The 25,313-nt window shown below is 57.9% G+C and overlaps 4 protein-coding genes across 16 annotated transcripts in view; 1 reads left to right on the top strand and 3 right to left on the bottom strand.

Moving 5' to 3' along the window:
* SPTBN5 (spectrin beta, non-erythrocytic 5) overlaps positions 1 to 1,540 on the top strand; it is a 45,520-nt gene extending 43,980 nt beyond the window's left edge. For all 7 annotated transcript variants that reach the window (XM_032343357.1, XM_032343356.1, XM_032343360.1 and 4 more), the window contains 4 exons: positions 62 to 112; positions 346 to 439; positions 663 to 814; positions 1,435 to 1,540. In XM_032343357.1, coding sequence (XP_032199248.1) covers positions 62 to 112; positions 346 to 439; positions 663 to 814; positions 1,435 to 1,502 — 365 coding nt within the window. In that variant the 3' untranslated portion in view covers positions 1,503 to 1,540. The remainder of the gene's footprint in view (positions 1 to 61; positions 113 to 345; positions 440 to 662; positions 815 to 1,434) is intronic.
* Positions 32 to 13,772, bottom strand: LOC116590942 (cytosolic phospholipase A2 beta-like). 5 transcript variants are annotated; one of them, XM_032343397.1, is made up of 22 exons: positions 13,680 to 13,772; positions 13,414 to 13,490; positions 13,026 to 13,185; positions 9,831 to 9,903; positions 9,395 to 9,531; positions 9,162 to 9,293; positions 8,780 to 8,820; positions 8,543 to 8,585; positions 8,243 to 8,297; positions 7,773 to 7,903; positions 7,424 to 7,507; positions 7,078 to 7,112; positions 6,360 to 6,495; positions 5,684 to 5,820; positions 5,257 to 5,479; positions 5,014 to 5,131; positions 4,604 to 4,741; positions 4,331 to 4,435; positions 3,994 to 4,173; positions 3,482 to 3,648; positions 2,758 to 2,944; positions 32 to 2,670 (listed from the first exon to the last, which is right to left on the bottom strand). In XM_032343397.1, exons 2-22 carry the CDS (start codon positions 13,431 to 13,433, stop codon positions 2,450 to 2,452), a joined length of 2,523 nt encoding a protein of 840 aa, XP_032199288.1. In that variant the 5' UTR covers positions 13,434 to 13,490; positions 13,680 to 13,772; the 3' UTR covers positions 32 to 2,449. The 5 variants fall into 5 exon arrangements, with proteins under 5 accessions (XP_032199288.1, XP_032199285.1, XP_032199289.1 ...); XM_032343394.1 differs by having other exon boundaries at positions 3,482 to 4,173; XM_032343398.1 differs by lacking the exons at positions 13,026 to 13,185; positions 13,414 to 13,490; positions 13,680 to 13,772 and adding an exon at positions 11,393 to 12,841.
* JMJD7 (jumonji domain containing 7) lies at positions 13,633 to 18,804 on the bottom strand. The gene is made up of 5 exons (XM_032341799.1): positions 18,741 to 18,804; positions 15,023 to 15,176; positions 14,696 to 14,949; positions 14,281 to 14,337; positions 13,633 to 13,775 (listed from the first exon to the last, which is right to left on the bottom strand). The coding sequence occupies exons 1-5, from the start codon at positions 18,802 to 18,804 to the stop codon at positions 13,633 to 13,635; spliced, it is 672 nt and encodes a 223-aa protein (XP_032197690.1).
* Positions 18,805 to 19,002: 198 nt separating this feature from the next.
* Positions 19,003 to 25,313, bottom strand: part of MAPKBP1 (mitogen-activated protein kinase binding protein 1) — a 53,000-nt gene continuing 46,689 nt past the window's right edge. For 2 of the 3 annotated variants that reach the window (XM_032343391.1, XM_032343392.1), the window contains 8 exons: positions 24,760 to 24,926; positions 24,381 to 24,526; positions 24,083 to 24,280; positions 23,831 to 23,915; positions 23,250 to 23,533; positions 22,432 to 23,028; positions 21,905 to 21,990; positions 19,003 to 21,440 (listed from right to left, as the gene is read on the bottom strand). In XM_032343391.1, the coding sequence (XP_032199282.1) occupies positions 21,213 to 21,440; positions 21,905 to 21,990; positions 22,432 to 23,028; positions 23,250 to 23,533; positions 23,831 to 23,915; positions 24,083 to 24,280; positions 24,381 to 24,526; positions 24,760 to 24,926 (1,791 nt within the window). In that variant the 3' untranslated portion in view covers positions 19,003 to 21,212. The remainder of the gene's footprint in view (positions 21,441 to 21,904; positions 21,991 to 22,431; positions 23,029 to 23,249; positions 23,534 to 23,830; positions 23,916 to 24,082; positions 24,281 to 24,380; positions 24,527 to 24,759; positions 24,927 to 25,313) is intronic. The other variant, XM_032343393.1, reaches the window with a different exon arrangement.

The following is a 25,313-nucleotide window of genomic DNA, read 5'->3' as shown; positions in this document are numbered from 1 at the left end:
CTGCTTTTAAAAAAATCACAGACTAGGTAGGTAACAAACCAGAACCATTTATTTCTTACAGTTCTAGAGACTGGGAAGTCCACCATCAAGGTGCCACCAGATTCAGGGTCTGGTAAGAGCCATCTTCCAAGTCGTGATGGGAGCCCTCTCACTGTGTCTCACTTGGTGGAAGGGGCTAGGTTGTTCTCTAGGGTTTCTGTAAGGGCTCCCCTCTCATCACCTCATCATCTCCCAATATCATCCCCTTAGCGTTAGCATTTCCATGTAGGACTCTGTGGGGGAGTCTACTACAGAAGGCCTCGCACAGGGGCCGGGACTGACCACTGATCTCCCTTTGCTCTGCAGCCCGAAGTCTGAGCCTGGAGCACCCGGCCAGACCAGGGGGCCTCCCCGCTGAGCACACTGCTGAGGGCGTACCCGGCCTGGCCGCCCCACTCAGGTAGGGCACCTGCGGATGTGGTGGGGGGGTGGTCCTGAGCTCCACGATTGGCACAGCTGCAGCCCTCTTAAGCCCAAGATCTGAAGACTCAGATCTGCTAGGGTGTGGGGTAACCCCCATATTTGAGACCCTCAGCAATAGAAAATCCTAGCACCCACCCTCCCAATCGGGTATGAGCCTCTGCTCAGAATCCAGGCCCTGAGGGTCCTCCTTTTCCTCACAGATTCCACGCCTGTCCCCTGACTTCTTCACTAAGGGAGATGCCCGTGAGCACTCACAGCCAGCCACAACCCCTGGAGTTCCTGCAGGCTGAGGGCCCTGCCCAGGCACCTGCCCCCGGCTCACCCTCCCTTCCCTGCCCTGGCCAGGCCCAAGGTAAGGATACGCTGGGCATCCACCCCTGGCTCACTTCTTGGCCTCCTCTTCCTGTCCAAGACAGAAGATGGGTTGCCGGCTAGCCATATCTGGCCTGCACTCTGCCCTCTCTCCGGCTCTTCCCTGTTCCAACAGGAAAGGGGAACCTTACTATCCTCGAGCAGGCCAGAAGTCAGGCTGTCACCCCTCACACATACACTCACACAGACTCTCGCAGAGACAGACACCCCAGGTCAGGCCCGAGGAGTGTTCCCAGCACCTCAGAAGGCGGCCATGGCTGTGGTCTCTGGCACACAGGCTCCACTTTCAAATCCAGAGAACATGTTGCTGAATGAATAGGCTTTGTCCCTGGATGGTGGCTTCTAAGGCTCCCAGGGCCCCCATTTTTTTCCACTGTGACACTAGCTACATGCCCTAGGCAGGGCCCAAGCATCAGTGGGCCAGAGCAAACAGGAGGATTTGGGTCACAAGAACCTGTTCTCTTCCCTCTACCCTCTGCACACTATGTATGGTCAGTCCTGCAGCTGTCTGTCAGCCACAATCCCAGCACCAGCAGGAGGTGGAATGTTCTAAGGGAGGCCAAGCCCTAAGTTCACTCTGCCTTCCTGTTCCCCCAACAGGTCAGGACCCTGAACCAAACCCTGAGGTAGCAGCAACCCTCAGGGCTACCAACAAGGACAATCTCTAGGAGACCAGCCTAAGATTCTGCTACCAGGACCAAGGTCTGGAACAGATAGTTCCTTGTTAAGAGGCAGCCCTCACCAAGACCACAGCTTGCTGTAGGAGGTCACTCTCTCGTTCCTGTGGCTCCTCTGATTGCAGATGTGGCCACCCCTGCTGTGGGAAAGAAAGCAGCCGTCTGACGGGGGGAGGAGGACGGGGGTGCCACTGCCTCTGTGTCCACTCACCTGCGCAAGGCCAGGGTTCCCACAGCAGAACCCCCCAGGCCAAACGGGCCTCCCCACTGCTTAGAAAGGGTGGCCCTAACAGGGCACATGTGGTCTTCTCCTCAGGGGAAGTCCAGATGCACCTATTCACTAGCTCTGGATGGGGTCTGGCAAAAGCTTTTTCAAACCGGTCCTTGTTACGTGTAACCACGAGCCTGGCATGATGTCACCTGTTCCCACCTCACATTTATATGAGCCTCTGTGATATATAAACCGCTCTATTTCACACAGTACAGTTACTCAAGGGAGCAAGGGGAGAGGGGCCCAGGGCTTTGAGCGCTTCCACAACTAGGATCCATACCACTCTGGGCTCAAGCCGTTGTCTCCCATGTCTACCTCGGGTGACCACAGGCCCTCTAAACGTTCTCTTTGCTTGAAGAGGGAGCCAAATCTGGCCTGAGGAGACCAGGCCCAGCCCTTCTAAGCCGCTCAGGCTCCTGGCCCATGTAGGGGACAAGGCTGCTGGTAGCTGTGGGGCCCTGTCAGGGTGGTGTTGGGCACATGGCCTGGTGAAGCCCCTTGGAGGGCAAGGGGGCCGTGGCTAGGCCCTCCAGGCCCCAGGGGCTCTGGAACCCTGGGTGAGGAGTGTCTACCCCAACTCTTCCTGTCCACCAGGGTCTCCTGGGTGCAAGTCTGAGGGGCCCGTTGGGGGGCTCGGGGGAAGCCCTGAGCCCGCCCTCCCATGCCCTCACTGGGGTTGGTGGTGCTGGCGCTGTCGCCTCCGCAGCACGGCACCCCGCAGGGCCTCCAGCAGCTGCTCCCGGTTGTTGCAGATGTTGTAGTGGGTCAGGCGGAGCAGCTTGTCTGCATCCTCCAGGCTGTAGGTCAGCTTCGAGTAGTGGTAGGGAGAGTCGGAAGGAGACAGGTTCACCTCCCCAGCCGCCTTCTCTGCGGGGGTCCGTGGGATGCCTGGGGGAGGGTGTGGAGCTGAGGCTGGGGGTCCCCCAGGGAGAGGCATGAAGGCCGGGCTAGGGGGACAAGGGGCTGGGGGCTCACCCGGGGCCGAATACTCCCGGAAGGAGTCGTCCACCAGAGGGAAGTGCAGCACCGCCGGGGCGTCGGGGCAGTCTGGGTCTAGAAACAAGTGGCACTCGCGAGGCTGGCGCTGCTCCTCAGGGCTGGGCGAGATGGGCGGGAATGGGATGCCCTGCTCCCCACACAGCCGGCCCAGAAGCTGCAGTTGCTGCACGGCAGGAAGAAGGGGGTCAGAGGGCAGGGCCCGTGGGGGCTCCCCAGTGTCTCCAACGCCGGGCCAGCTGAACGGGGAGGTCAGCTGAGACCCCTAGGACTAGGTGCCCAGATGCCAAATCGAACCCAGGCAGACCCCCAGGACCAGGCCAGACTTTGGGAAGTGCTTCAACACTGAGCTCCACCGCGAGGGGCTGCTAACAATTCCCAGAAACTTTACTGGACGAACGAAAACTGACATCAGAGGGTTCCCGAGGTTCGGGACCAAATGGTGGGTGGCAGGGGACCCAAAGGGGTCCCAAAGGTAAAATACACTTAAAAACCTCTCCCTGTCCCTCTAACTTCCCCTTGTGGTAAAATCATAGGATCCAGAATTCACAGGACGCCATTCACATGTTGTCTCCATCTCAGACCCTAAGGGAACTAGGACCAGATACTGGACTTTAAGGTAGATGTCCCTGGAGGCAGGAGCCAGAATGTCAGGCCAGGCCCGTTGTCACTACTCCCTCCCACACCTGCCCCCCCAGCCCACCTGAAAGGCTCCTTCAAGGTTGTAATCCAGCGACAGGACGAGGTCCACCTCCCGTGTGGGCCGCAGAAGGGGTGGGAAGCTGGTGTTGATAAGGTAGCCAACATCCAGCAGACAAAGGTGAGGCTCGGCAGGTGTCAGCTGGTTGGGGAACCCATCCAGTTTGGTGGCTGGAATGATTAAGGGGATGGGGTGGAAAAGCAGTGCTGAGGGCACCAGACCCCTTGAGCCTAATGCTGGCACTGTGCTGCTGGTAGAAGCCGACTCTGTCCTCTGGTCCCTGAGCTCTCCTGCCAGAGTCGCCCTGCCACTTCCCAAGACCACCCCCCGCCAGAGGGGTCCTGGTTCCCAAAATAAGGAGAGAAAAAAAGCTTGCCGGTCTAGGCAGCCCAGCGAACTAAGCTCAAGAAGCTTGCGGCCCAGGGGTCGGAGGGTGTCGATGTCTAGACCAGAGACCCAAGGCTCAGGTGGCCATGGGCAGACCTTGGAGAGCCGGGACCAAGGAGAGAAGATACCTTTCCAGGTGGAAAAGTAAGGATCATGGAAATAGTCCTTATGGAAATGGAGGCCACGCAGGAAATTATGGGTGGCCTGGGCCAGTGGGCGCCGTGTCAGAAGGTCGGTGAAAAACTCTGCAATCCTTCCGGCCCCCGTAGGAGGCTCTTCTATCTTCAGAAGAGGGACCTGCTCCTTGTCTGCAGTCAAGAAAGGGGAAAGTGGAATGTCTTTTAGGAAATGGGGACCCCTGAAATTTTACCCCAGTTTCCATGGACTCCCAAAGGCCAGCCCACCATGCCCCCGCTACCCCAGTGGCTGCGTCTCCAGCTCCTTCCAAGAAGCCCAGGCACCTACCCCGGCTGGCCTGATCCTGTGCCCAGCGGTCCCAGAACTGGCTGGGCTCCGAAGCCCAGTATAAGCTGTCCTGGAGGTTGGCTGCATACAGGTTGCTCCAGATACCTGAGAGAGGGACACGAGGGCGACAGTCCCCCACCCTATCACAACCTGACCCATCCTAGACCAGGAAACGGCCCCGTGACTGAGCCAAGAGGTGGAGGCTTGCCATCTGCCTCGGGCCCCTTCTCCCCACTACCCCAGCTTCCCAAACCTGCCAGGCCCCACCCTCACCTTCAAGGAAGCAGATTCGGGACTCAGGAAGCCGCTTGGTCAGGCGCCCCATGAAGAACTCAGAACCGAAGAGCTCAGAAGGGATGAAGGCTCCATACTTGGGAAAGCCAACCTCATACGGGGAGAACTCGCACCACTCTGTGGGAGACGACACAGCCTCACTGTGGGGATCAGAACCCCCGCACCCTCCAACACCACAGGCTTCACATCGGGGCAGCCTGGTGACCCAGAGGCTCAGACTGGTTGCAGGCACCCTGAGCATGAGTGACTCTGGTAGGATGACAGTCTCTGGCAAGCATGAGACCTGGCCCTGAAGTGGGGAGTGAAATACCCACCTTCTACACACAGGCCCAGCTCCCCCCGACCCTGCTGGCCATGAGGGTGCCACTCTCGGCACGAGGACTGCTCACCTCCAAATTCGAAGGTGGTCAGGCCCTTCTCCTTGGTGTTTAGGGCACAGTAGATGGGCAGAGGGTTCTGGCCTCGACTCAGGGCCTCCCGCTGGTCTGACAGTGTGCAGTCACGGGGCTGGTGAAAGGAGAGGATTCGAGCCTCAAGCTGTGGCTTTCTGGGGCCGGAGACCTTTGCCCGCCCTGCTGCCCAGGGCTGCTCCCCATCTCCCAGCTGTGCCCTGGCCATGCCTCTCCCCGCACCTCCTCGTGCAGCAGGCCCTCAATGATGAGGGCCCACAGGTTGGTGAAGCAGGGCGGGTGGCCCAGGCGGGCCCGCTCAGCCAGCTCCTGCCGGTACCGCTGCAGCTGGCTGGGGGCAAGCACGCCCAACTTGCTCTTGGTCACCTGTGTCTTCAGGGACTCGGTGGGTCCCGCCAGGTCCTTCTGAGACCATTCTGGGTCCTCATAGAGGTTGGTCAAAGCCCTGGGAAAAGCCAAAGCCAGGGGGTCACTGCACACCGTGCGCTCTCTATCCCAGTCCATAGGCACCTTCCAACAGTCCCGCTATGCAGGTCTCCCTCCAGCACATCCTTTCTCCCTTCTCTCACAGCTGGGTCAGAGGCACCCACGGAGTCTAGAAGAGTCCCCCCACCCCCCAACTCCTGCACTGCACCTGCCGCCAGCTCACCAGGTGGAGCCCGAGGCCCCTGTGATGTAGGAGACACAATCCAAGAGCCCCAGCTCCCTCAGTCCAGCCAGCTGCCCGTAGAGGGACAACATTGCCCGTATCCCACCGCCGGTGGCCATGACAGCGACCACGGGGACCTGGAAGAGAGCACACCAGGCCAGGTCAGGCAGGCCTGCTGAGGAGGATCTAATCAGAAGTAGCCTCTCAAGGATTGGATTTATCTGGTTTTAAGAACTCCAGTACAAATGGACAAGTTCCAGGCCTCACCTCCTCACCCCTAGCCCCTGAGGAGTCTGGTGACCACTTTCTGGAAGCCCCACAGCCACCTCAAAAGACTCCCACACAGCCACCCCTTTCCCTCTTGACAGGAGATGCCCCAAGCTGATCTGAGCCTCCAGGAGCTCCCCCAGGCCCACAGGCAGCCCTCAGGCTGCATGTCCCACTGATTGGGCAGACTGGATCCAAGTCCCAAAACCTGGACCAGGCTGAGAATCAAGAAACAAGGAGAAGGAAAGTGGTTTACAGCTCCAGGTGCCCGGTGCGATGCTCTGCTGCGTCGCCAGGGAAGCAGCGCAGGGGCAGGCACACAGGAGGCGGGCCGAGCTCTGCTCTGCTGAAGAAACAAGCCCTTGGCTCTGCGCCCGCCCAGCCTGTCCAGTACACATGGCCCACAGACCTCGTCCTCCTGCAGGTCGTCATCCAGCTGCAGGACCTGCTTCAGGGCTCTGGCCACCAGCTGCTTCCTCCTGCTCAGGAAGGCCTGCTCCTCCGCACAGGGGCCACAGCCCAGCCGCACCGCCAGCTCCTTCGGTCTAGGCGGGTAAGGAAGGGGCTAGGAGGCAGCTCCCCACCTCATCACAGACAAGGAAGCCGGGTCTGCCTCCCCTGAGAAACCCACTGCCAACTCCCACCCCTCTCCCCAGCCCTCACCCCTGCCTGGCCTGAAGCATGAGGTGTATGGCTGTGAGGGGGAGAAAGTGGACACGGACCCCCACAGGACCACAGGAAGGCAACAAAGTGGATTCGCAGGACCAGAAATGCTGGGGTCCCAGGCTGCATGGAGGCCCCTGGGTGGGTCCCACCACCACAGATCTACTCCCCCCACCCTGAGCTTTGCTCCCTCACCACCCAAAAATGACTCCAAAAGAGATAAGAAACAGTGCTCCCTCTTCAAGGTGAAAAGCTAGTCTTCCAGGCGTGTGAGGAAGGGCCCAGTTTGGGGGACTCCTCTTGTCTCATGAAGGTTAGCTAAGGTCCACCCACAACAGCTGCCACCCAAAGGGAGTGTGATTTCTCTCCTCTGGCAGCTCCCTTGCGCTCTCTCTGCCTCAGTCTCAGGCTTAGGTAACCCCCCCACACCACCACCCCACCGCCCTCTCCCAGCCGGCTCTCACCCTTCTTTTTTCAGCTCCACCCTCATCAGTGGCTCCTGGAAACCATAAACACCAGTCACAAAAGTCGGCCACCATGTTTCTTTCACCCCAGCCCAAGTCACACCCTATGATAACCCCCCACCCCATCCACCCCCCATCCACCCCCTATCCCCCCCACCCCCGTGCTCCCTTGGGCCTCCAGCCATCTCCACAGGGGCAAGGCCTGAGGCTTGAAGGCAGGGCTGCTCAGAAGATCCCTCTCCCCAGAACCTGGCCCAAAGCCTGCAGCTCCTACTACAGTGGGCCAGCCCTGCAAGCCTAGGGCCTGGCCCATGCTCCTGGCATTGTTCCTCTGGTGATCAAGTACCTGGGATGTAGGGAAGACAAGCCTCACTACTTGGCCAGAGGGCAAGGCGCTTAGGGGCACCTTTAGTTGCTCTCGAGGGGCACCCTGCAGGGGAGATGAAAGAAGACCTCAGAAGACCCTTTGGTTCCAGCAAGGACCTCGCCCACTGCCCCCAGGGAGTAACAAAGCAGCAGGAAGTAGGGGTAGGAGGCCATCGACCCCACCCTCTTCTCAGGATGCCTGATTCTGCTAGAGAGTGATGTGGCAAGGGGCTCAGCACGAGGAGAGGGGCCAGCTAGGAGCAAGCAGGGAGGGAAGGAGGGAGGAAGACCCCACAGGCCCTGCCCCATATGAGGAAGCAGCACACTACCTGCAGAAGGATACCCAGCTCCTGCTCCCAGCAGGCCGGGCAATGGAAGCAGACAGGGCCAGTGCCTACGGAGGCCTCCTGTTGACCCTCATAGGACCCAGGAACCACAAGCTGAACTCTGCCCTGAGATTCTGAAAACAGGAACCAGAACAGAGACGCTGCAAGTGAGATCTTGATGCTCAGAAGCCCAAGGCTGTCTCGCCTAAGGGGCCTGAGCGCCACTTCTGTCCCCCCACCGCAAGGGAAGACTGGCACAGGACCAGGCTGGGCGATGGGGCCCCCACCATACCCCCTCACAGACTATGGGACACACTCAAGTCCTGGGGAGTCCCAGCATGGATCTGCCCCTAACCTCTACTGCTGCCTATGAGAGCAGAGGGCAGCTAATGGAAGGTCCCTTCCAGGGTCCCCTTAGAAAGGGGAAGACAAGGACAGAGGGCTGCGGGCTATCCTAGTAGGTAGAGACTTACGTTTCTGATCCCCTGCCTCCTCCAGTCGAACATGCAAGCAGGAGAGCTCCCGGGCCTGAGTCATTAAGAAAGCCCCTTAGACTCGAACCCCTCCGTGCTAGAGGCCCTCACCCTCCCAGTACCCTGGTTTTGGTCCTCAGCACCTTATTACATTGGCACTGAGTCACCAAACATGTGCTTGAGCTTGTATTCTCTTGAAGAACTGAAATCCCACGGCCTCCCCAACTCAGATCAACCCAAGTCCCCAGTGGGGGCCCAAGCTTCGGGAAAGAAGGCCTGAGGGAGGGGTTCTGCACTCACCACCAGGATGCCATTACTGACGAGCTGCTCAGCACAGTCTGTCCTGGAAAGAGCCCCCAGTGACCCTCAGTGTAAGCCCAGCTTTCCAGGTTCTCACCCTTCAAGGAGGACAAGACATCCCCCCACCATCACTGGAGGTCTCCCAAGGAAAGGTGTCAGCTCTGCGTGTGCTGGGCTCTGTCCTTTCCCCAAAAGAAACACTCCCACCCAGGAATCACCCCATCGCTCCTGACTCACAGTCTATGCAGCCGAAATTCAACTTCTAGCCGCTCCTCACCCTGGAGACATAAAGAGGCAAGTTAGAAAGGGAGAGGAGCATGTGTATAGATTTTAATGCAGATGCCAGCTGGGGCTCCTCGGGCCCCGCAGGTGGGGAGAACCAATGTCCATCTCCAGGTTGCTCTGTCCACCTTCTCTGGGGGGCTCCTAGAAAGCCGTTCTTGGCTTAAGGGCCAAGAAAGAGGGCCGGAGATGGGACTGTTCTTCAGTGACAGCAGGTCCTGGCTGACTATGGCCTTTGAGATGCCAGGGAGCCTAGACCACTCACTGGAGAAGAGGGCCATGTGCCCAGCTCTCCTCCCTGGGCGGAACCCCACCGCTACCCTGTGCACAGCCTTGCCTGAGGGTTCAGTGAGAAGCTCTCTCGGCGAAAGTCCCCAGCCTGCAAAGTCCCCAAGTCAAACAGCACTGACAACATGGGGTCATCACTGGTCAGAAGGTCCTGGTCAAAGACTTGCAGCTCCAAGACATTCTGGAAAGGAAGAGAGTGAGCAGCTGCAGGAAGGAGGAGTGGAGTAGGAAGATGAGCAGGTCAGAGCATGGAATGAGGGCTGTCAGGGACAGTGGGCCCACCTTGAGCTGGCTGTGGATTCGAAAGCGAAAGCTCTGATTCCAGATGGGGTTTCTGCTGTTCTTGACTGTGCGTGTCTGGAGCCTGCGGCTAGAGGCTGTGGGCAGCCACAGACTCACATAGCAGTCAGAGGGAGTCACTGTGGGAAGGGGGAACATGTGCCTGCTAATGGTCAAGAGCCCAACCCAGCCCAGCTGCCCACAGTCCATGACCTTCCATCACAAGCAGGCCCCGGAGGCTGAGACCCATGGAATGGGGCTGGGTCTAGAGGTAGGAGGAGGAGAGGCTGAGGGCCTACCTGACATTCGACCCAGTCCCTCCTCTTGGCACCCTCTCTTGGACTTCCTGCATCCCCAGCCCTGGAGTCTCTTCCCACTGGCTCTGTCCCACTGTGAACCCAGCTACAATGTCGATGTCCTCCCTGGGCCCAACACTCACCTAGGTCCTTTGAGGGCAGGCCACGGGCCTGCAGGACACGAACAGTGAGCAAGCAGGTCCCAGGAATTTTTGCCTGCAGAGTGGGGAGAGGACAGGCTTGCTGCAGGCTGCTGTGCCCAAAGGAGACGAGGGTCAAAGAAGAGGCCAGGGTGACCCCTCCAAGACTAATCATGACCCAAAGGGACTGGCCCTGCCCAGCCACACGGCTGCTCTGCACCCCATCAGAGCCCTGAAAGGAAAGGCGGCTATGGTAGCAGCTACCTACCAACACTTAGACAACACTCGGGGCCGGCACTGGTCCAAGGGCTTTATGTACATTCATTTGTTTAATCACACAACCACCCTATGTGTAGGGACTACTTATTATAACCAGTCCCACAAGGAAACAGAAGCACAGAAAGGCTAGTCACTTGCGTGAGGTTCAGGGCCAGGACAGACCAGGCTGGCTCAACTCAAGCTCTCCATCCCACACTCACCTGCTTCCAGTTCCTGCTATAGTTTCTTCCAATCTTTTGACCCCATAGCTAACACATCCCAGCTAACCCCTGCTAAGTGGCCTGGAGGCTGGCCTTGGGTGACAGGAGGCCTGGAGGAATAGGAGGCTCCAGAGAGAGGGGAAGAAGCATGTTAAGACCCAGCCTGGCCTCGGGTTCCCTGGTGGGACCCCTCCCCTAGTTAAGCAGCTAAATGTAGGCATGCTCCAGGTAAGCAAACGCTCTCTTTGGAGAAACAGAAATGAAGAACACAGACTTGGTTTTCAGACAGCCTCTCCACCCCTGGCCAGGAATCATTTCTGGAAATGGGCCCTCTGCTTGAGTAGGAACAGCAGTTAGCAGCTCCCACCTCCCACAGGTTTTCAAGTCCTCCAGGGGCTACAGGGTTGGGCGAAAGAGGGTCCCCAGGTGGGTCCATCCAAACCCATGAACATGGATCTGGGGATATAAACCATGGCAAGTGTGCCAGGGAAGCCTGTACCAGCTATTCCTTTTGGCCTCAGAAGGGTCCTGAAGGATACAGTCCAGGAGCAGAGCTGGGGAAACACCTGTCAGTGTCTGCCCTAGAGCCCCCACGGTCCAAGCCTGGGAGAACCCACTTCCTCGGAACCTGGGCTCTCAGGGCCCAAACCCACAGGGCCAGGGAACTCTGCCTGGAGCCCATTGCTAGGGCAGGACACCTTCATCCGACACCAGCATCCCCCACCGACCCCCTTCTCCACACCTGGAGACACCCACAGTTCCCAGTAAGAAATAGCATTAAGCTGGAGACACCTGGGTGACTCAGTTAAGCATCCAACTCTTTATTTCAGCTCAGGTGAGGACCAGCCACGGGCCCCCACAAGTCGGGCCCCACGCATCGGGCTCCGAGCTCCGTGGGCAGTAAGCTGGAGATTCTCTCCTTCTGCCCCCTCTCCATCCCCAGCTCCACATGCGTACTCTCTCTCAAGTCAACAAATCTTTAAAAATTAAAAATAAATAAATAAACATTAAAGAATAAATAGTATTAACCATGCCCCAGGAGGACCAAGGGTCAGAGTAGGGGCCTAGTGCCCTAGCAGGTCTTACCAGAGCCATGAGGCTGGCTGTTCTCAAGGGCCACAAATGGCAGGCAGTGGACGCAGGACCAAGGACTGCTGGCTTTTTAACCCAGGGCCAGTGATGTACCTGCTTGCCCCAAGCTCCTCCCTGGTCCCTCCCAACTGCTCCCACTCCACCCAAGCCTCACACCCACTCTAAGACAAGCCACCTGCCGAGGAAACGAGGGACCTTAAACCTATGCGGAGACTCAGACACCTCCGTGATGGGGGTCTACCACCCACGAAGACCTGTTTCCTCCAGCCGTTGCCATCAGCACCAACCCCACCCACCCCTGCTCTCATGCCCGCACCTAGAAGGGCCACTGACGTCTAGAAAGCAGGGAGTGGGCCCAGGGCAGCATCAAGTGGAAGAGTCTCGTCCCCTGTCACAGGGTCTTTCACAACCTTCAGTGCCAGTAGGACAGGAATGCCCGGTCCTGACTGAAGCACTTGGCCAACCTCAGTGCCTCAGGCCCATCACAACCCAGCAGGGGTGTGGTTTACTCCGTGCAGCCTTCCCAAGTCATGCAGGGCTGCCTCCACCCTTGGAGCCGGGTGGCCAGGATGATGAGGCCTCCGGGTGGCATTCAGGGATGGGGGCTCTTCCAGGTCTGGGTGGCTGCAGGGAGGGAGGGGGTCTGAGTGCAGGGACCCCTGCGGAGGTAGGGGGCAGGGGTTTCTGTCCCCTACCTGTCCTTGTTGTGGGAGAAGCAGGGGTGTCCCTGGAGGCTCCAAACCCCACCAGCTGCCCTGGAGCCAAGGACAGCCAACAAGGCAGAGTAAAGCTCAGTGCGGCTTCACAGGCTGAGTCAGTGAGGTGCACTCACCCTAAGAGTGGCTGTGATGGCTATCATGGAGAGAGGGGTCTTGGGAGCTGAGAGCCCCTCAGGCTCAGGTCTGAAACTGGCCCTCGGCCGCTATCAGAGTAACCCTGAAATGTTTACCTAAACCTTCCAGCCCTCACCAGACCATAGAAGGCACCTTCGAGAGGGAGTCTCAGCACATGTAAATCAGTCATCTTTTATTGCGTGTTTCCCTCCATGACAGCCCTTATAGTCCCTAAGGCGCTCTCTCTGAGGCTCCCAACACCCCGTGGGGAAGGAAGCAACCTTCTGCCAGTGCTCCGAGGCAATCAGCTGCCCGAGGCCACGGGGCCAGCGAGAGGTGGCACCACACCTGAAGCCCCACGCCTCCCCCCAGGACAAGCTGCTGCCTCACCTGTGTGGCAACTTCCTGGGAGCCTACACCCAGACCTGTCTGGCACCTCCTGGACCTCCAGGTCACCTCCCCAAGTCCTCCATCGCTGATCCCAAGCTGAGCTAGGCCAGCAGCCAGCACACTGACTCTGGGTTGCCTCTGGAAGTGACCTGGCCAGGGAGGGACACGACCTTTTCCCCCAGTTGGCAATGTAGGCAGTGTTCAGCAGGGCTCCATCAGTCGAGGCCCGAGGCCTTAGTAAGGGAGTCAAGCAGCTGGAAGTAACTGTACTTAAGGTCATACTCCATGTCATACCAGTAGTTCACTGTGGACAAAATAGAGACCCTTGCACAAAGGGTCTCCCCCTCTGAACTACCTGCCACCCTGACCCACCGCCCAGCTGCCCTGCTGGGCCAGCTCCTCACCCGCAATGCAGCCGTGGGACTGCTGCACATGGTGGAACCACAGGGCCGGCAGGTAGAGCATCTCACCGGCCTGCACCGTGCAGCAAAGGGCCCGGGCCTGACTGTAACTGGGGTACCGGGCCAGATCCGGAGCCAGTGGGTCCAGTGGGATCCAGGGTACCTGGGGACACAATGGATGCCGGGGAGCAGGTCCAAAGCCCCGAGGCCCTGCAGCTCTGTCCCGTCCAAAGGTAAAGCCCACGAGCCTGGCCCTGTTCAGCACTGGGAGGGCCCCAACTTAGGGATCTTTCAGAGTCAGATGCCATCTCCCCAGCTCCATTGTGCCTGCTCCTCAGAGACCAGTATCCGACCCTTCCCTCTCCCCAGGGCCCAGGAACAAGGCAGACACCTTCTCCATGGCCTCTTCATCCACTATCTCAAAGGAGTCCTCTTCAGTTAGCTGGTAGGTCGCCGGTGTGTACAGCTCTGAAACCAGAGAAAGGTGTGCGGACACTTGAATGGCTGCGGCTTCAGTTCCTCCCACTTGCTCCCTGAGTACAACTGCAACACTGCATCCACACCTCAGGCCTGGCGCACCAGCCCACCCAGGGCCCTCACTGGCCTCCCTCTACCTTGGCCCCCTGCTCTTCAGCCCCTGCTGATGGAGTCCCATACCATAAGGGATGAAGGGCCGGTCGCTGGGTGGGTGTAGCAGGAAGCGTTTCTCCCCTGAGACCACACAGTAGAGGTTCTCGTAGTGGTCCTTATGTACTGCCAATGCAAAGAAGGCCCAGTGGGCAAGGTTATGAGGGTCAGGGCACAGGAGGAGCCAAATAATCACATTCAGGGCCCTGCCCCCAAGACAGATGTGACAGATCGTCTAAAAGAAGAGCACAAGGGAGGCTCAAGGGGATGGGGAGGATGTGGGCAAGCATTAGGGTTTCAGATCTGGGCCCACCAGGGACCTGATGCTCACCAGGGCTCATCTCTAACAAGAGGGGGAATTCAAGCAAACAGGGCTCTTCTCAGTTCACCCCTGACCTATCTGGCCTTTGGTAGGCTTTCTAGAGACCTAGAAGAAACCAAGTCCTCTGCTGCCAGTGCCACGGGACCTTCCCCAGCCTGAGCTGTCAGGAAGCCCTCTGTTGTGTCAAAACCCCAGAATCCGGGTAGAAATCCTGGAGAGAATAGTCAGTCTAACTTCCATCCAAACCAACCTTCCACTCTTGGCCTCCTCTTCCCTCCTCCCCCACCTCTGCATCCCTTTGACACCTACAAGATGTCACTGCAGCCGCCTCCCCCAGCCAGAAGTTCACAGCATCAGGCATCTTTCCTGCAGGTTGGAGGTAAGAGAGCGAATTAGGAGGGGCTGTCCTCCAAGGCCAGGCTGGGAATAACCACCATACGGTGATACTGGCCCAGAGCCTGGAGGGGGGACCAGAGACTCACAGGGAGAAAACAGAGGAGGGTGAGTTCCAAGAGGGGCCTCCTCCCCTGGGGCACAAAGGAGGACAGCAATGTTCAGTTGTTCAATTCAAAGTCACGGCCTGGAGACTTGGGTGTTTAGTGCACAGAACCCGACCCTGAGGGACCAAGAGTGTGGGCCAAGTCATCACCCAAGGGAGAGGCTGCAAGCAGAGCAGACTCCTTCCTCCCCATTTCTTCCCTGCCCAGCCGACATCGTCACTCACCCAGTGCCTCGGAGGCCCAGGGAACATGGGACTCCAGATCAGGCAGCAGCTGGGGCAGCTCGGTGGGCAGGTTGGAGCACTGCTTCTGCACGTAGAGGACCCCCGGGTGTCGGGCATGGCCCTCTAGCACATCCAACACGTGGTTCAGGGGCAGGCGGCGCTCGGCTGGCATCACGAAGCGGTCCCCTCGGACGGCATCAGCATAGCCATCGGGGGTCACAGCCACGCTCACCTCTGTGGAGCCCACTGTGGCTCTGGAGGAGAGGACTTTCAGCTGCACCCAAATACCACCAAGTACCACCCAACACCCCCTAGGGCAGCCCCCACCTGAGATAGGGGAAGGACCACTTCCGCAGAGCTGGCCAGTGCTGCAGGGCATTACGGATGATGCAGGGCCTGTTGGGGCAGACCCAGTCGCGGTAGAAGTGGAGCGGAGTGGGGGGCTCGTCCAGGTAGGGCACGGCAGGAGGCACGCTGAGCTCTGAGAAAAAGAGGTGGAGGGGGGCTGAAGACGAGAGCGCCCAGCTGCTGCCCCTCCCTCTGCGGGGCACACTGTCACCACTGGATGATGCCCACTGATGACCAAGGGACCCTGGACAACCAGGAACTGATGAAAGAGGGAACTTTAAGGGAGAAAGTGTGAAGCACCCACAAACACACCAAGATGCGGCCCTCAGAGTCCACAAGCCGGAGGCTGCTGCTCAACCCCAAACCCAAACCCTCCTCGAGACCACGTTCAGCCCCATATAGTGACCCCTCGGCTTTCCCATTCTGCAGTGCCTAACCCCCCCGCAGCCATGAGGGCAGGCAGCCATTTCAGGTGGTGCAGGGAGCTCCAGAATGAGCAGAGCTGAGGCCCCAAGGCCACAGACTGGTGTGGGTGAGTCAAGACTTTGGAAAGCACCCTCCCCCCCAGTGATATATTCACTGAGCACCTAGAATGTACTCAGTGCTTGGTCTGGCCCGTGTGGAGGTATCAAGGGAGGATCCTACTGTCATCACAAGAAGATTACAACCCAACTGGGGAGACAGGCTGCCCCACGAAACCCTAAGAGGAAGAGTTAAGGGCTGAACTGTGTTTCTGATCTTACCCAATGGCATCACCATCCTTGGACACCCCACGCTACCTTGTGCATGTAGACAGGTCGAACAGGACGCCACCTGCGCAGATGTTTCTAATGGCCCTGTGTCACTTCTCACAGACCTCCTCTTCTCGGCTCTTCCTTCTTCCTCACTCTGGTCACCCTATGGGTGGTCCTGAAGTTCTACTGATGCCACCTCCTCTGTCTCTCCAACCACCCCCCACCTCCCCTCTGCTGCTATCTACATTCAGACTACCTCCTTGGGTCCTCAAATATCACTTCAGTGAGGCTTCCTTCCCTGGCGACCCTTTTAAATTGGAACCTGTCCCAAACAATCCTACACCCCTTCCCTTTTTTTCTTTTCTCTCCCTTTTTCATCACCACGTAACACACTATGTACCTCCCTTAGCAAAACTGTTTATTGATCTCTCTTGCTAAAATAGAACATAAACTCCACAAAGACAGAGATGCAAGTCTCACTTGCTGGTGTATCCCCAGGTCATAGAATGATCCCTAATACACAGCAGGAGCTCAGCAAATGTTGGCTTAGTGGTTGAAACAGAGTCTCCAACATCTCCTGGCTGGCTGTTTGCTGCAGTCAACTAACTAGTTTCCTTGGCTTAATTCCACTCCTTCGCAAAGCACCCCTCACCCTTGCCCTAGTCATCTTCCTAAAATACAATCTCATCTTGTCATACCCCTCGTTTAAAAAAAAAATGCTTTGATGGTTTACAAATTATAGTCCGTCCTGGCATGCATTCAAGGTGATACATGATCAGGCCCAACCTACCTTTCCAGTCTGGTTTCCTCCTGTCTGGTGCCGGCCCCTTACCACACTCTCAGGTGGAGCCAAACTTTGTTCCTGCTGCTCACTCAGACTGGAATGCCTTTTTCCTGGCTTCTACAGAGGCCGCACGGGGCTTCACTTTTTAGTTTCATCCGTGAGATCTAGCCTGAATGTCTTGGCCCCAGTGGGCGGGCGGCCACTGCACTAATTTTCTCTCTGAGGTCATTCCCTATCTCTTATGTCAGCCTCCACACCAAAGCAAAGTCATCTTTGCTTTGCGGGCAGAAAGTAAATGTCTTTAGATCAAAAACTGGAACTGAGTGGGAAGACCCTGGCAGGCCCAAGAAAACTGAAAAGGATAAGAGCTGGCACAGTGATTGCTTCACTGTCTAGAGAGGTAAGATGGAAACTGCCAAGCAGAAAAGGAAGCAAGGGGAGTGGGGAAGTTGGGGGGAGAGACACTGGCCCAGGGTCTTCCTAGTTAGGCCATCCCATCAAAGCAGACACCCCTGCTTTGGGAAGGTGATTTAGGGGGCTCTGAAAATCTCCCTATTGTTCTCACTGAGATTCTTAAAATATGTGGAAACTGCTTTTTTTTTTTTTTAACCTTTTGCATTTTCTGCAATTATTTCAGTTTTACTACCTCCAGTTAAAAGACTTCCTGTAGAGAATGGCTATTGCTCCCTGCTGAGGCTTCGATGTGAGAGAATTTCAAAAGGAATTCAAACAATTCCTTTGGTCTAACAGTTCTTCTGTTAGAACTTTAACCAACAAAATTCACAGGTGCAGAAAGCCTGCTCCAGCCACACTGGCCTTATCACTGTTCCGTGCACACACCAGGCACGGTCCCACCTCAGGGCATCCATCCCAGTGCCCTGTACATGCAAGACCCTTCTCTGATGTCTGAGCAGCTCACTTCCTCCCCGCCGCCCCCCTTTGTCAAGCCTGTGCTCAAATGTCGCTTTATCTAAGCTTACCCACCATGAATATCTTACTTAAAATTGGAACCTGCGCACCCCCCCATAACTAGCCTGAGACCTCTTATTCTGCTTTACTTTTTCACCCACAACACTGATCTTCTAATCCACCTCTCCTACTGTATAATTAACTCATTTAGTGTGTCTAGGATTACCTCCTCACCTGGAATGTAAGGTCCACCAGGGCAAAAATTTTATTCAGTGACATATTCTAAATACATTGTTCAGAGCCTCACACATTGAGGTGCTTAGTACTGAGGGGCTCAAAATATTCGTTGCAACATTGGTGAAAAGAAACACTGCAAATGACCTAAATGCCTATCAATAGTAGGCTGATTCAGTGAATTACCACACTAGTACACAAGAGTGAAAATGACTGAGAAAGAAGGATATTCGACGATCTTCAGGATACTTCGTGCAGAAAATTGTGTTTAGCAGGCTACCACTTGTATACAGAAGGAGCTATATAGGCGTGTGTGTGTATAGATATAAACTGAGTATTTCTGGAAGGATGCAAACTGGAGCCTAGAATGGGAGGTATCCTTTCATTATAAATCCGGGTTTTTTTTTTAAGCCACGTGCACGTGTTGCTAATTAATGGTAAAACAGAAATGGGAGGGAAGGAATTAAGGAGAGAGAAAAACAAAAAAACAAGCAGGGGCAAAGCCAATGATTACTTATACAGCTGCCTACAATTCTCCCAAAGCTCTGCACCAGTTCGTAGAAGAATAAAGCGTTCCAGCAAAGGGTTCGGAAAGGGAGCTTCCGACCACCTTAAGACAGCGATAGGAAAGGCTGGGAAGGGCAACAACAGACCGCCCCATTACTCAGGACGGGCTGACTGTGGGAAACACACCAGGAGGAAGACTGGCCCGGGCCTTGGGAGTAGGGCGAAGAGTCACCCCCAGAAAGCCACGAGAACACTGGAGCAGGGGAGCTGAGGACTCAGCACGGGGGCGAGGGCAGGGGTGGTACAAAAAAGAGTGATCGGAGAGGGGCTGGCAACGAGTCAGGTGAACGAGCTCCTGCGCTCCTTGAGGACACGAACTCAAGGGAACCGTGGTGTCGGCGGCCCAGGAGGGTCAGGGCCCTCCCGACTCGGGGCCCCGGTTCCCCGCATGCCCAAGGTCCCGCCCGCGTCGTGAGGCTGCCCGGCGCTCTAGGCGAGGCCGCCGCAGCATCCGCGTGAACCCACTCACCCCTTGCGGCGGCCGGGAATTCTCGTAACTCCCTCCGCACGGCGTCCAAAGCCGCCTCCGCCATCACGCCGCCGCCGCCGCGAGGCCACGCGTCCGCCCCCTGAAGACTCCGCCCCGAGAGGCCCCGCCCCACCGGGGCCGCCCCCAGCCGCTGAGCCCCGGCCCCCGCCTTCCCCCACCCACGCGCCCGGATTCGGGTAACACCACCGCCTGTGAAAAGCCGCGCCTTCTCCCGCCTGACCCATTCGCTGGCATCCTAGAGTTAACAAATGATTGTGTTTATTGACGAGTTCATACATCAGTACAAACGGACGAGTTAAAAACAGCCCCTGCCCCCGTGAGACCTGGGGAAGAGGGAAGAGCCACGGTCTGGACAAAATATAAAAGTTATAAATAAGGGGGTGGGTGTTTCAAAACTGGGTCAGGGCAAATCTGGTCGGGGCGCGGGGGGGGGGGCGGCAGTTGCCGGTGGCCTCAGACATGCAGAAGGGGACGGGCGACGGCCGACCGCAAGACCCTCTCTCCCACCCGACACTCGGCTCGGGGTAGGGAAAGGGCGGCCACCTTCTCACAAACCTTAGCGGGAGTGTAGTTCCCTCAAGCGAGGGGCTGGCTGGCTGGTTGAGGATCGAGAGGAACCCAGGCCAGAGGGCCAGGCCTGAGCCCTATTTGGTCTGGGCTGTGGCTAGTGTGCCGGTAGGGGGAGTGGAGTAGACTTCTAAACCCCACAGGGCAGCTGCAGCCCCGCTGGGGTTCTCTGCACTTTGGCTGTGCAGGTGGTGGTACTAGGAAGATTGGGGGGGGGGGGGCGGGGGGAATAGGCTTCATCTGTTCTGGTGCACTCCTGCTGACGCAAACAGGAGCTGAGCACTCTACGGAAACCAGTTTCTTTCTAAGTTTCTGTCTAGAGAACCAGCAGGACCCCATGGCCTCTCCATGGGAGCACAGGTTTTCCTGACCTGAATCTTCAGGAAAGCTACCCGAACATACCTAAGGCAGAGGGAAGCAGTAGGGCCCAGAGACACGTGTTCTTCACCCCAACTCAACAACAGCCTCACTACTTGGTCCTAGTCTACCTGTCTGCTGTGCCCTATATCCTTCCCCTCACTCCTAACAGCTGCCCTTTTGATTCTAACCTACCCCCTCCCCTCTAGCACTTACCCATGCCACCTACCTTTCCAGTGTGTCTCTTGGCCCCTTCTGCAGTCCCAGGTGCCTCTGCCTCCCCTCAACTTCCAGTCCCCAGGGAGTCCTGGGTGCCCAGCACTGGCTTTGAGGAGGCTTCTTCCACCCAAACCAGAAACCTATGAGCCATCTCATACTGGCTAGGTTGTGGACACCAAAAATCCAGAATTCGGGTTAGTGTGTCCCAGTCCTTTTCGTGCTCCCTAATGGTTCCACATGAGCCAGGGTGGTAAAGCAGGAGTAGCATATGAAGGGAAACCAGGCACACGTCAGCCAGCCAAGTACTCTAGCAATGAACACTCAACTGTGTGTGTGTGTGTGTGTGTGTGTCTAGACTCCGTCTTCGTCTGTGGCCAAGGGCCTTAGAAGGTGGGCTGGTGCCCTGTAAACCATGAGGGAAGTTCTAACACCGGCATCACTCAGGATGCAAGGAAAAGGTGGCCTCTGGGTCTAGCAGCCTGCTGGGGATCAGGGTTGGGAAGACAGGGAAGACCAAGGGGCTGGGAAAAGGAGGCCAGGGCTCTATGTCTGCCCAGCAGAGGGCTTTACTGTCCTGCAGCAACATCCCACAGCTGTCTCCACAAGTTCTGGCCAGGAGAGAAAGGGGAGCAGAGGGAGAGAGAGAATGCTAGGGCTCTCTTAGAGGGGGCAATGGGAGTGGAATGTGGGGGGCTCAGGCCTTGATACCAACTCCAGCCTCCTGATGGCTGGGAATGCCTGGAGGGCTAGAGGGTTTTGCCTTTGGGAACTGCCAGGAACTGGGGAAAACAGCCCCGGGTCTGGCAGCCAGGTGAGTGCAGCTGGTGTGGGAGGGGAAGTGGAGGTAGAGGTGAAGCTCCCGCTGTTGGTTGAAGGGCACTGATACCACACGGCCTCTTACTTCCACCCCACCTAATACCCTGTGTGTGCTCCCCCCCAGGGAGCTGATCCCTGCAGTAATTTCAAATGGCTTCTAAGAAGAGAGGGCCAGCCCTTCCCAATTCCCCCCAGATGGGGCAGGCTGCCCTCCGACTCCTCACAGCACCAAGATGACGAAGATCCAAGACCTATACCCTGCGTGAGCCACTGAAGGGGCTGTGGAGGCAGGAGTTCCAAGAAAGTGAGGCAACAGTCAGGGAAATAAATTAATAAATACAGGGGCCCCATGAGCAGTGGCTGGGAAAGCTGCTTCCCCTCTGAGCACTGATCCCTGCTATCCACTCCAAGCATCCCCTCCAGGTTTTAGAGAGTGGAGCAGGGGCTACAGTCTGGAACAGGGGGGCATTCACTTGGAACGGGATTCTGGAACTAGAGTCTGCGTTCCATGCGCCGCTCCACTGCCCGAAGCAGCAGCTCTGAGTATTGCTCTAGGAGGGCCTGTGTCTGCTCAGCCCCCACGGCCCCGGGGCTCCCGCCCGGGCTGCACAAGACTGCCCCGGCCAGGGCCTCGAGCTCCTGCCGCACTGAAGAGAAGGTGCTTCTGAGGAGCTGGGTGATGCGACTTTGCTCCGCTGAGGGTGTCTTGCAGCCAGCCACCTGCAGCAAGACCCAAGAAGGGAGTCAGAGGGACAGTGGACGGACGTCCTGTCAGTGGTTATATAAAGGGAGGGGCCCACCTGGGCCTAGCCTGCCCCCAGAGAAGGCCCTCCTGGACCGTTCACTGTGTCTAGGGTGGGCAAAGTGCTACTGTTGATAATTACACGGGAACAACAGGCATAAACTGGGATGGTCCTAGAACAAACCAGGCAAACTAGGCCATAGGGTCTCTCCACAACACCCCCCCCCCCCCCCATCCAGTCTGAGGAAGTCTCCAGACAGAGAGGATCAGTAGGTGCTCAATCAAGAGGCCTGGTCTGGCCTCTAAGCCCCTCGCCTACTCTGCCCGGGATATTCTTGCTTGCCCCGCCCACCCGTCAGTGGAAGAGCCTCATGGTTGTTCCGGATACTCAGCTGGCACTGCTGATGTGCTACCTCCCCCACGATGGGTGCCCAGCACGTACCAAGTGGTAGAGACGCACAGCCTGGCGCACATTGCCCTGGAGCTCTGCCACAAGCTGTTCGCACTCCTCCAGGCTCACTACCGGTTCTGGGGGGTGGGGGGACACATACAACTCAATGAGGCCCAGTGAAGCTGCCCTTTCAGGCCTCCCCCGTCCCAGAGGCCCTGAGAGCAGGAGAGGCCTACCACAGGAGCACACACCCCCTCTGCTTTCCTTTGTCTAGCCTCCTTCCTTCCCAACACTGCCCGCCCCCACCACCACACAGAAAACAAGGTCCTGAGGGGAGGGCCAGCCCCAGCACAAGCAGCCAGAAGGTGGTGAAGGGGCAAGTAAGTCACAAGGAGGTCATGAAGATTAACAGGAGTGTCTCACCATTGGGGTGTGACTTACAGACCAAGACAGGAGCAGAGACAGGACGAAAACGCCAGAGGCTGGACGCACAGAAATGGGATAGAGCCAGAGAGCAGACAACAGAGATAGGAGAAAGAGGATGGGGCAGGAGATGAGAGCTGGGGAGCTGTGCACACCTGAGTCCTGGCTCAGGGCTGCCCCTGGCCTGGTGCATTCCATGGGGCTGGGGGTCTTCTCGGGGGGTGGGAGCTGCAAGTCCTCAGGGCCTCGGAGGAGGCTGCTGACCGGCAGCTGCTGGGCACAGGGGCTGTTGGGCCTAGGCGGAGCTGGGCACTCTGTCCTAGGCTTGGGAGGGCCACCCTCCCCCAAACAGGCCCGCCGCTCGGATGTACTGTGAGCCTTTGTGAGGCCCATTGGGGAGCCAGGCTGTTCTGCCTCACCAGGGGCCCTGCCCTTGGTAACAGGTGAGAACGTGGCCAGGGTAGGACGGTCAGGCAGTGGCTTTGGGATGTCCAGGACCAGGTGAGCCCGGCTGGGCAAGGCTAGCTTGCTGAGCGGTGAGACTCGAACGGGAGCAGAAGCCTGAGGTTCGGCCGCCAGGCCCAAATTCTCCCCAACAGACACGCTGCGGGAAATCTTGGCCATGGCACTGGTGGTGGGGTTCTGGTAGGACTGAGGCCGAGATGGACAACCATCAGCATGCGGCAGGGAGCACAGGCCCTCCTGGGCATTGGTCTCCCGTGAGAGCAATGGGCCTGGTGGAGTGGCCTCATCTGCAGAGAAGACAGAGACACAGGTCAGGTGGTGAGGAAGGCTTCCCAGGCGTTAAGGCTCACAGCTCCCTAGGAGTTGCTGTGCCCTGCATACACCCACTAAGGGACACCCAGTGGCAAGCACAGGGGCACATCAGGGTTGAATCAGCCCACCTTCCTCTAGCATGTGCATGCACGCCACACTCCCCGCTCTCTGGACTTGAGCCCCTCAGGCTCCTCACCCTGCAGCACCAGACTCTGCACAGACTGGGCCTTCTGGAGTCCACCTAAGGTACTGGCTGCAGCCACTTTCTTGGGAGCCCAGCTGCTGTCAGGGTTGAGGCGGCGTCGAGGCAAAAGCACAGGGACTGGCTGCTGGGGGCTGGCGTTTCCAGGGGAGGGCTGTGCCTCCGGGGGCGCTCCTGGAGGGCTGGCTCCACTGCCTCTCAGGGGGTCACCTGAAGCTGCCAGCATCTGGGCTGCTCTCGCTGTCAGCGCCAGGCTTGAGGAGGATGGAGACGGTTCCCTACAGGGAGGAAATGGGGAGGAAGGCCCAAAGGCTTAGGAGTCCTCCCTGCCAAGATGGGGAGAAGCTCTCACAGCACCAGAAGCTCTGGGTAGGAAGGGCAGGCATGAAGCCAGTAGGCCAGTGGTCCCCAAACACGGGAGTATGCAATGCTGTTTGATGTGGGAAGACAGAAGTCGGCACCCTTGGAGGGAGAAGCCTCACCTGGGGGCGGGACAAGCCCTCTGGGGAGCAGTAGGAGGTCTAGTGAGCCACAGCTCCTAGTCAGAGAGTGAAAGCTGCTGTGGGGAGAGGTACCTGAGCGGGGCCGTCTGTACTTGCAACAGGAATCGTGAAGAGATGCTCCGAGACTCTGTCCTCTCTGGTACCCGGACTGGGGCCCCTACCAAGGTGACAGAAATCATGAACTGAAGCCTGCCTTCGCCCCGATTCTACCTCCCCTCGAAGGTAACCCCAGGGCACGGCCTGCCCATGGCCCCTCCCTCTCAGCCAGGCAAGGAGGGAAGGAGGGCAGACGGCCATGACCACATACGGGCCCTCTGACCACACCTGGAGCAGCCCCATGGGCCAGAGTCTCAAAGTGCTGTTTGAGAAACTGCTCCTGGTCTGGGGTATGGGGACTGCCTTCCTGCAGCCCATAGGATCCAGTGCCTCCCTCTTCTTCCTCCTCTTCCTCATCGCCCTCGGCGGGCTCTTCAAGGTCTGAGGAAATGCCATCCACACTCAGGGGCTCCGTGCTCTCCGAGTCTGGATGTGGGGAGAGAGAAGCAGCACGCTGCACCCACCCCTCGCCAGAGCCTCCACGGCGGCCTCGGCCCATGGGTCTCCCTCGGAGCTGCAGTCTCACCTCCATTGGGGTGCTCAGGGCTGGAGAGGCGGCTGCTAGTATCATCTACAGAGCAGGCGCTGTCAGGACTGTGCTTCTCAGGGCCTCTGCTGCCTGGATATACTCTTCCCAGGGTCCCTCGGACTGGAGCCTGCACCTGGAACTCACTTCCAGGAAGGCCAGCCGGGGAAGCAAGAGGCAGTCAGTAGGGGTGAGTGGCCCCACCAGGACACCTGGCTTCTGTCTCCCCGACCTGTGAGTGGGGCTGGGGATGAGGCAGGGGCAAGGGGGCGGGCAAGCCCCAAGGAACCTGGGCCGGCCCTCCCCTAACTAAAGGGAAGGGAAGCCGAGAAAGGAAGACAGCATGGCCCCTGAGGTCTGGTGAGGGAAGGATCCTTGCCTGGTATCCAGGGTGGGGCTGTCACTCGGCTCCGGGTAGACAATACCATCTTCGATGGGTGCAGCCTCCAGATCTTGGGCAAAGACCCCTTCCTCTTGGGACAACAACCGAATAATGTGGGGACAGGAACAGGGCTGGGAAGCCTGAGGCCGAGGGGGCTTTTCATTCTGGGAATACACAAAGGAGCATTACTGAGGTTGCTGGTGTGAGAGAGGGTCTGGGAAAAGAGGGGGAAGTGGGCAAGGATCTGGTAGGCGTCAGTTCTGGGATGATGCTGAGTAGTCCAGCTCTGAGGAGTACAGCTAATGTTCTTGAGTTTCTGGAAAGACTATATTCTGTCATACTCCAGACTGCCAACCTCCAGTCACCACTTGATATCATGAGCCCTTTAAGAAACCTGGCCCAGGACAAAGGGCACCACCCCAGTTCCCAGACCATACCGCTTAGCCAGCTTGACCCTCTGCAGTCCCAGTTACCCATGTGTCACAGGGGCAGGGCAGGCCCAGCTGGCCCGTGCTCAGGCCCCAGCTGTTGGCATAAGGCTGGTTAAGGCT

This window comes from Mustela erminea, chromosome 5, assembly GCF_009829155.1.
Source record: "Mustela erminea isolate mMusErm1 chromosome 5, mMusErm1.Pri, whole genome shotgun sequence".
Taxonomy (NCBI): Eukaryota; Metazoa; Chordata; class Mammalia; order Carnivora; family Mustelidae; genus Mustela; species Mustela erminea.
The sequence above is the reverse complement of the archived record's forward strand: the minus strand, read 5'-3'. Positions and strand labels throughout refer to the sequence as shown.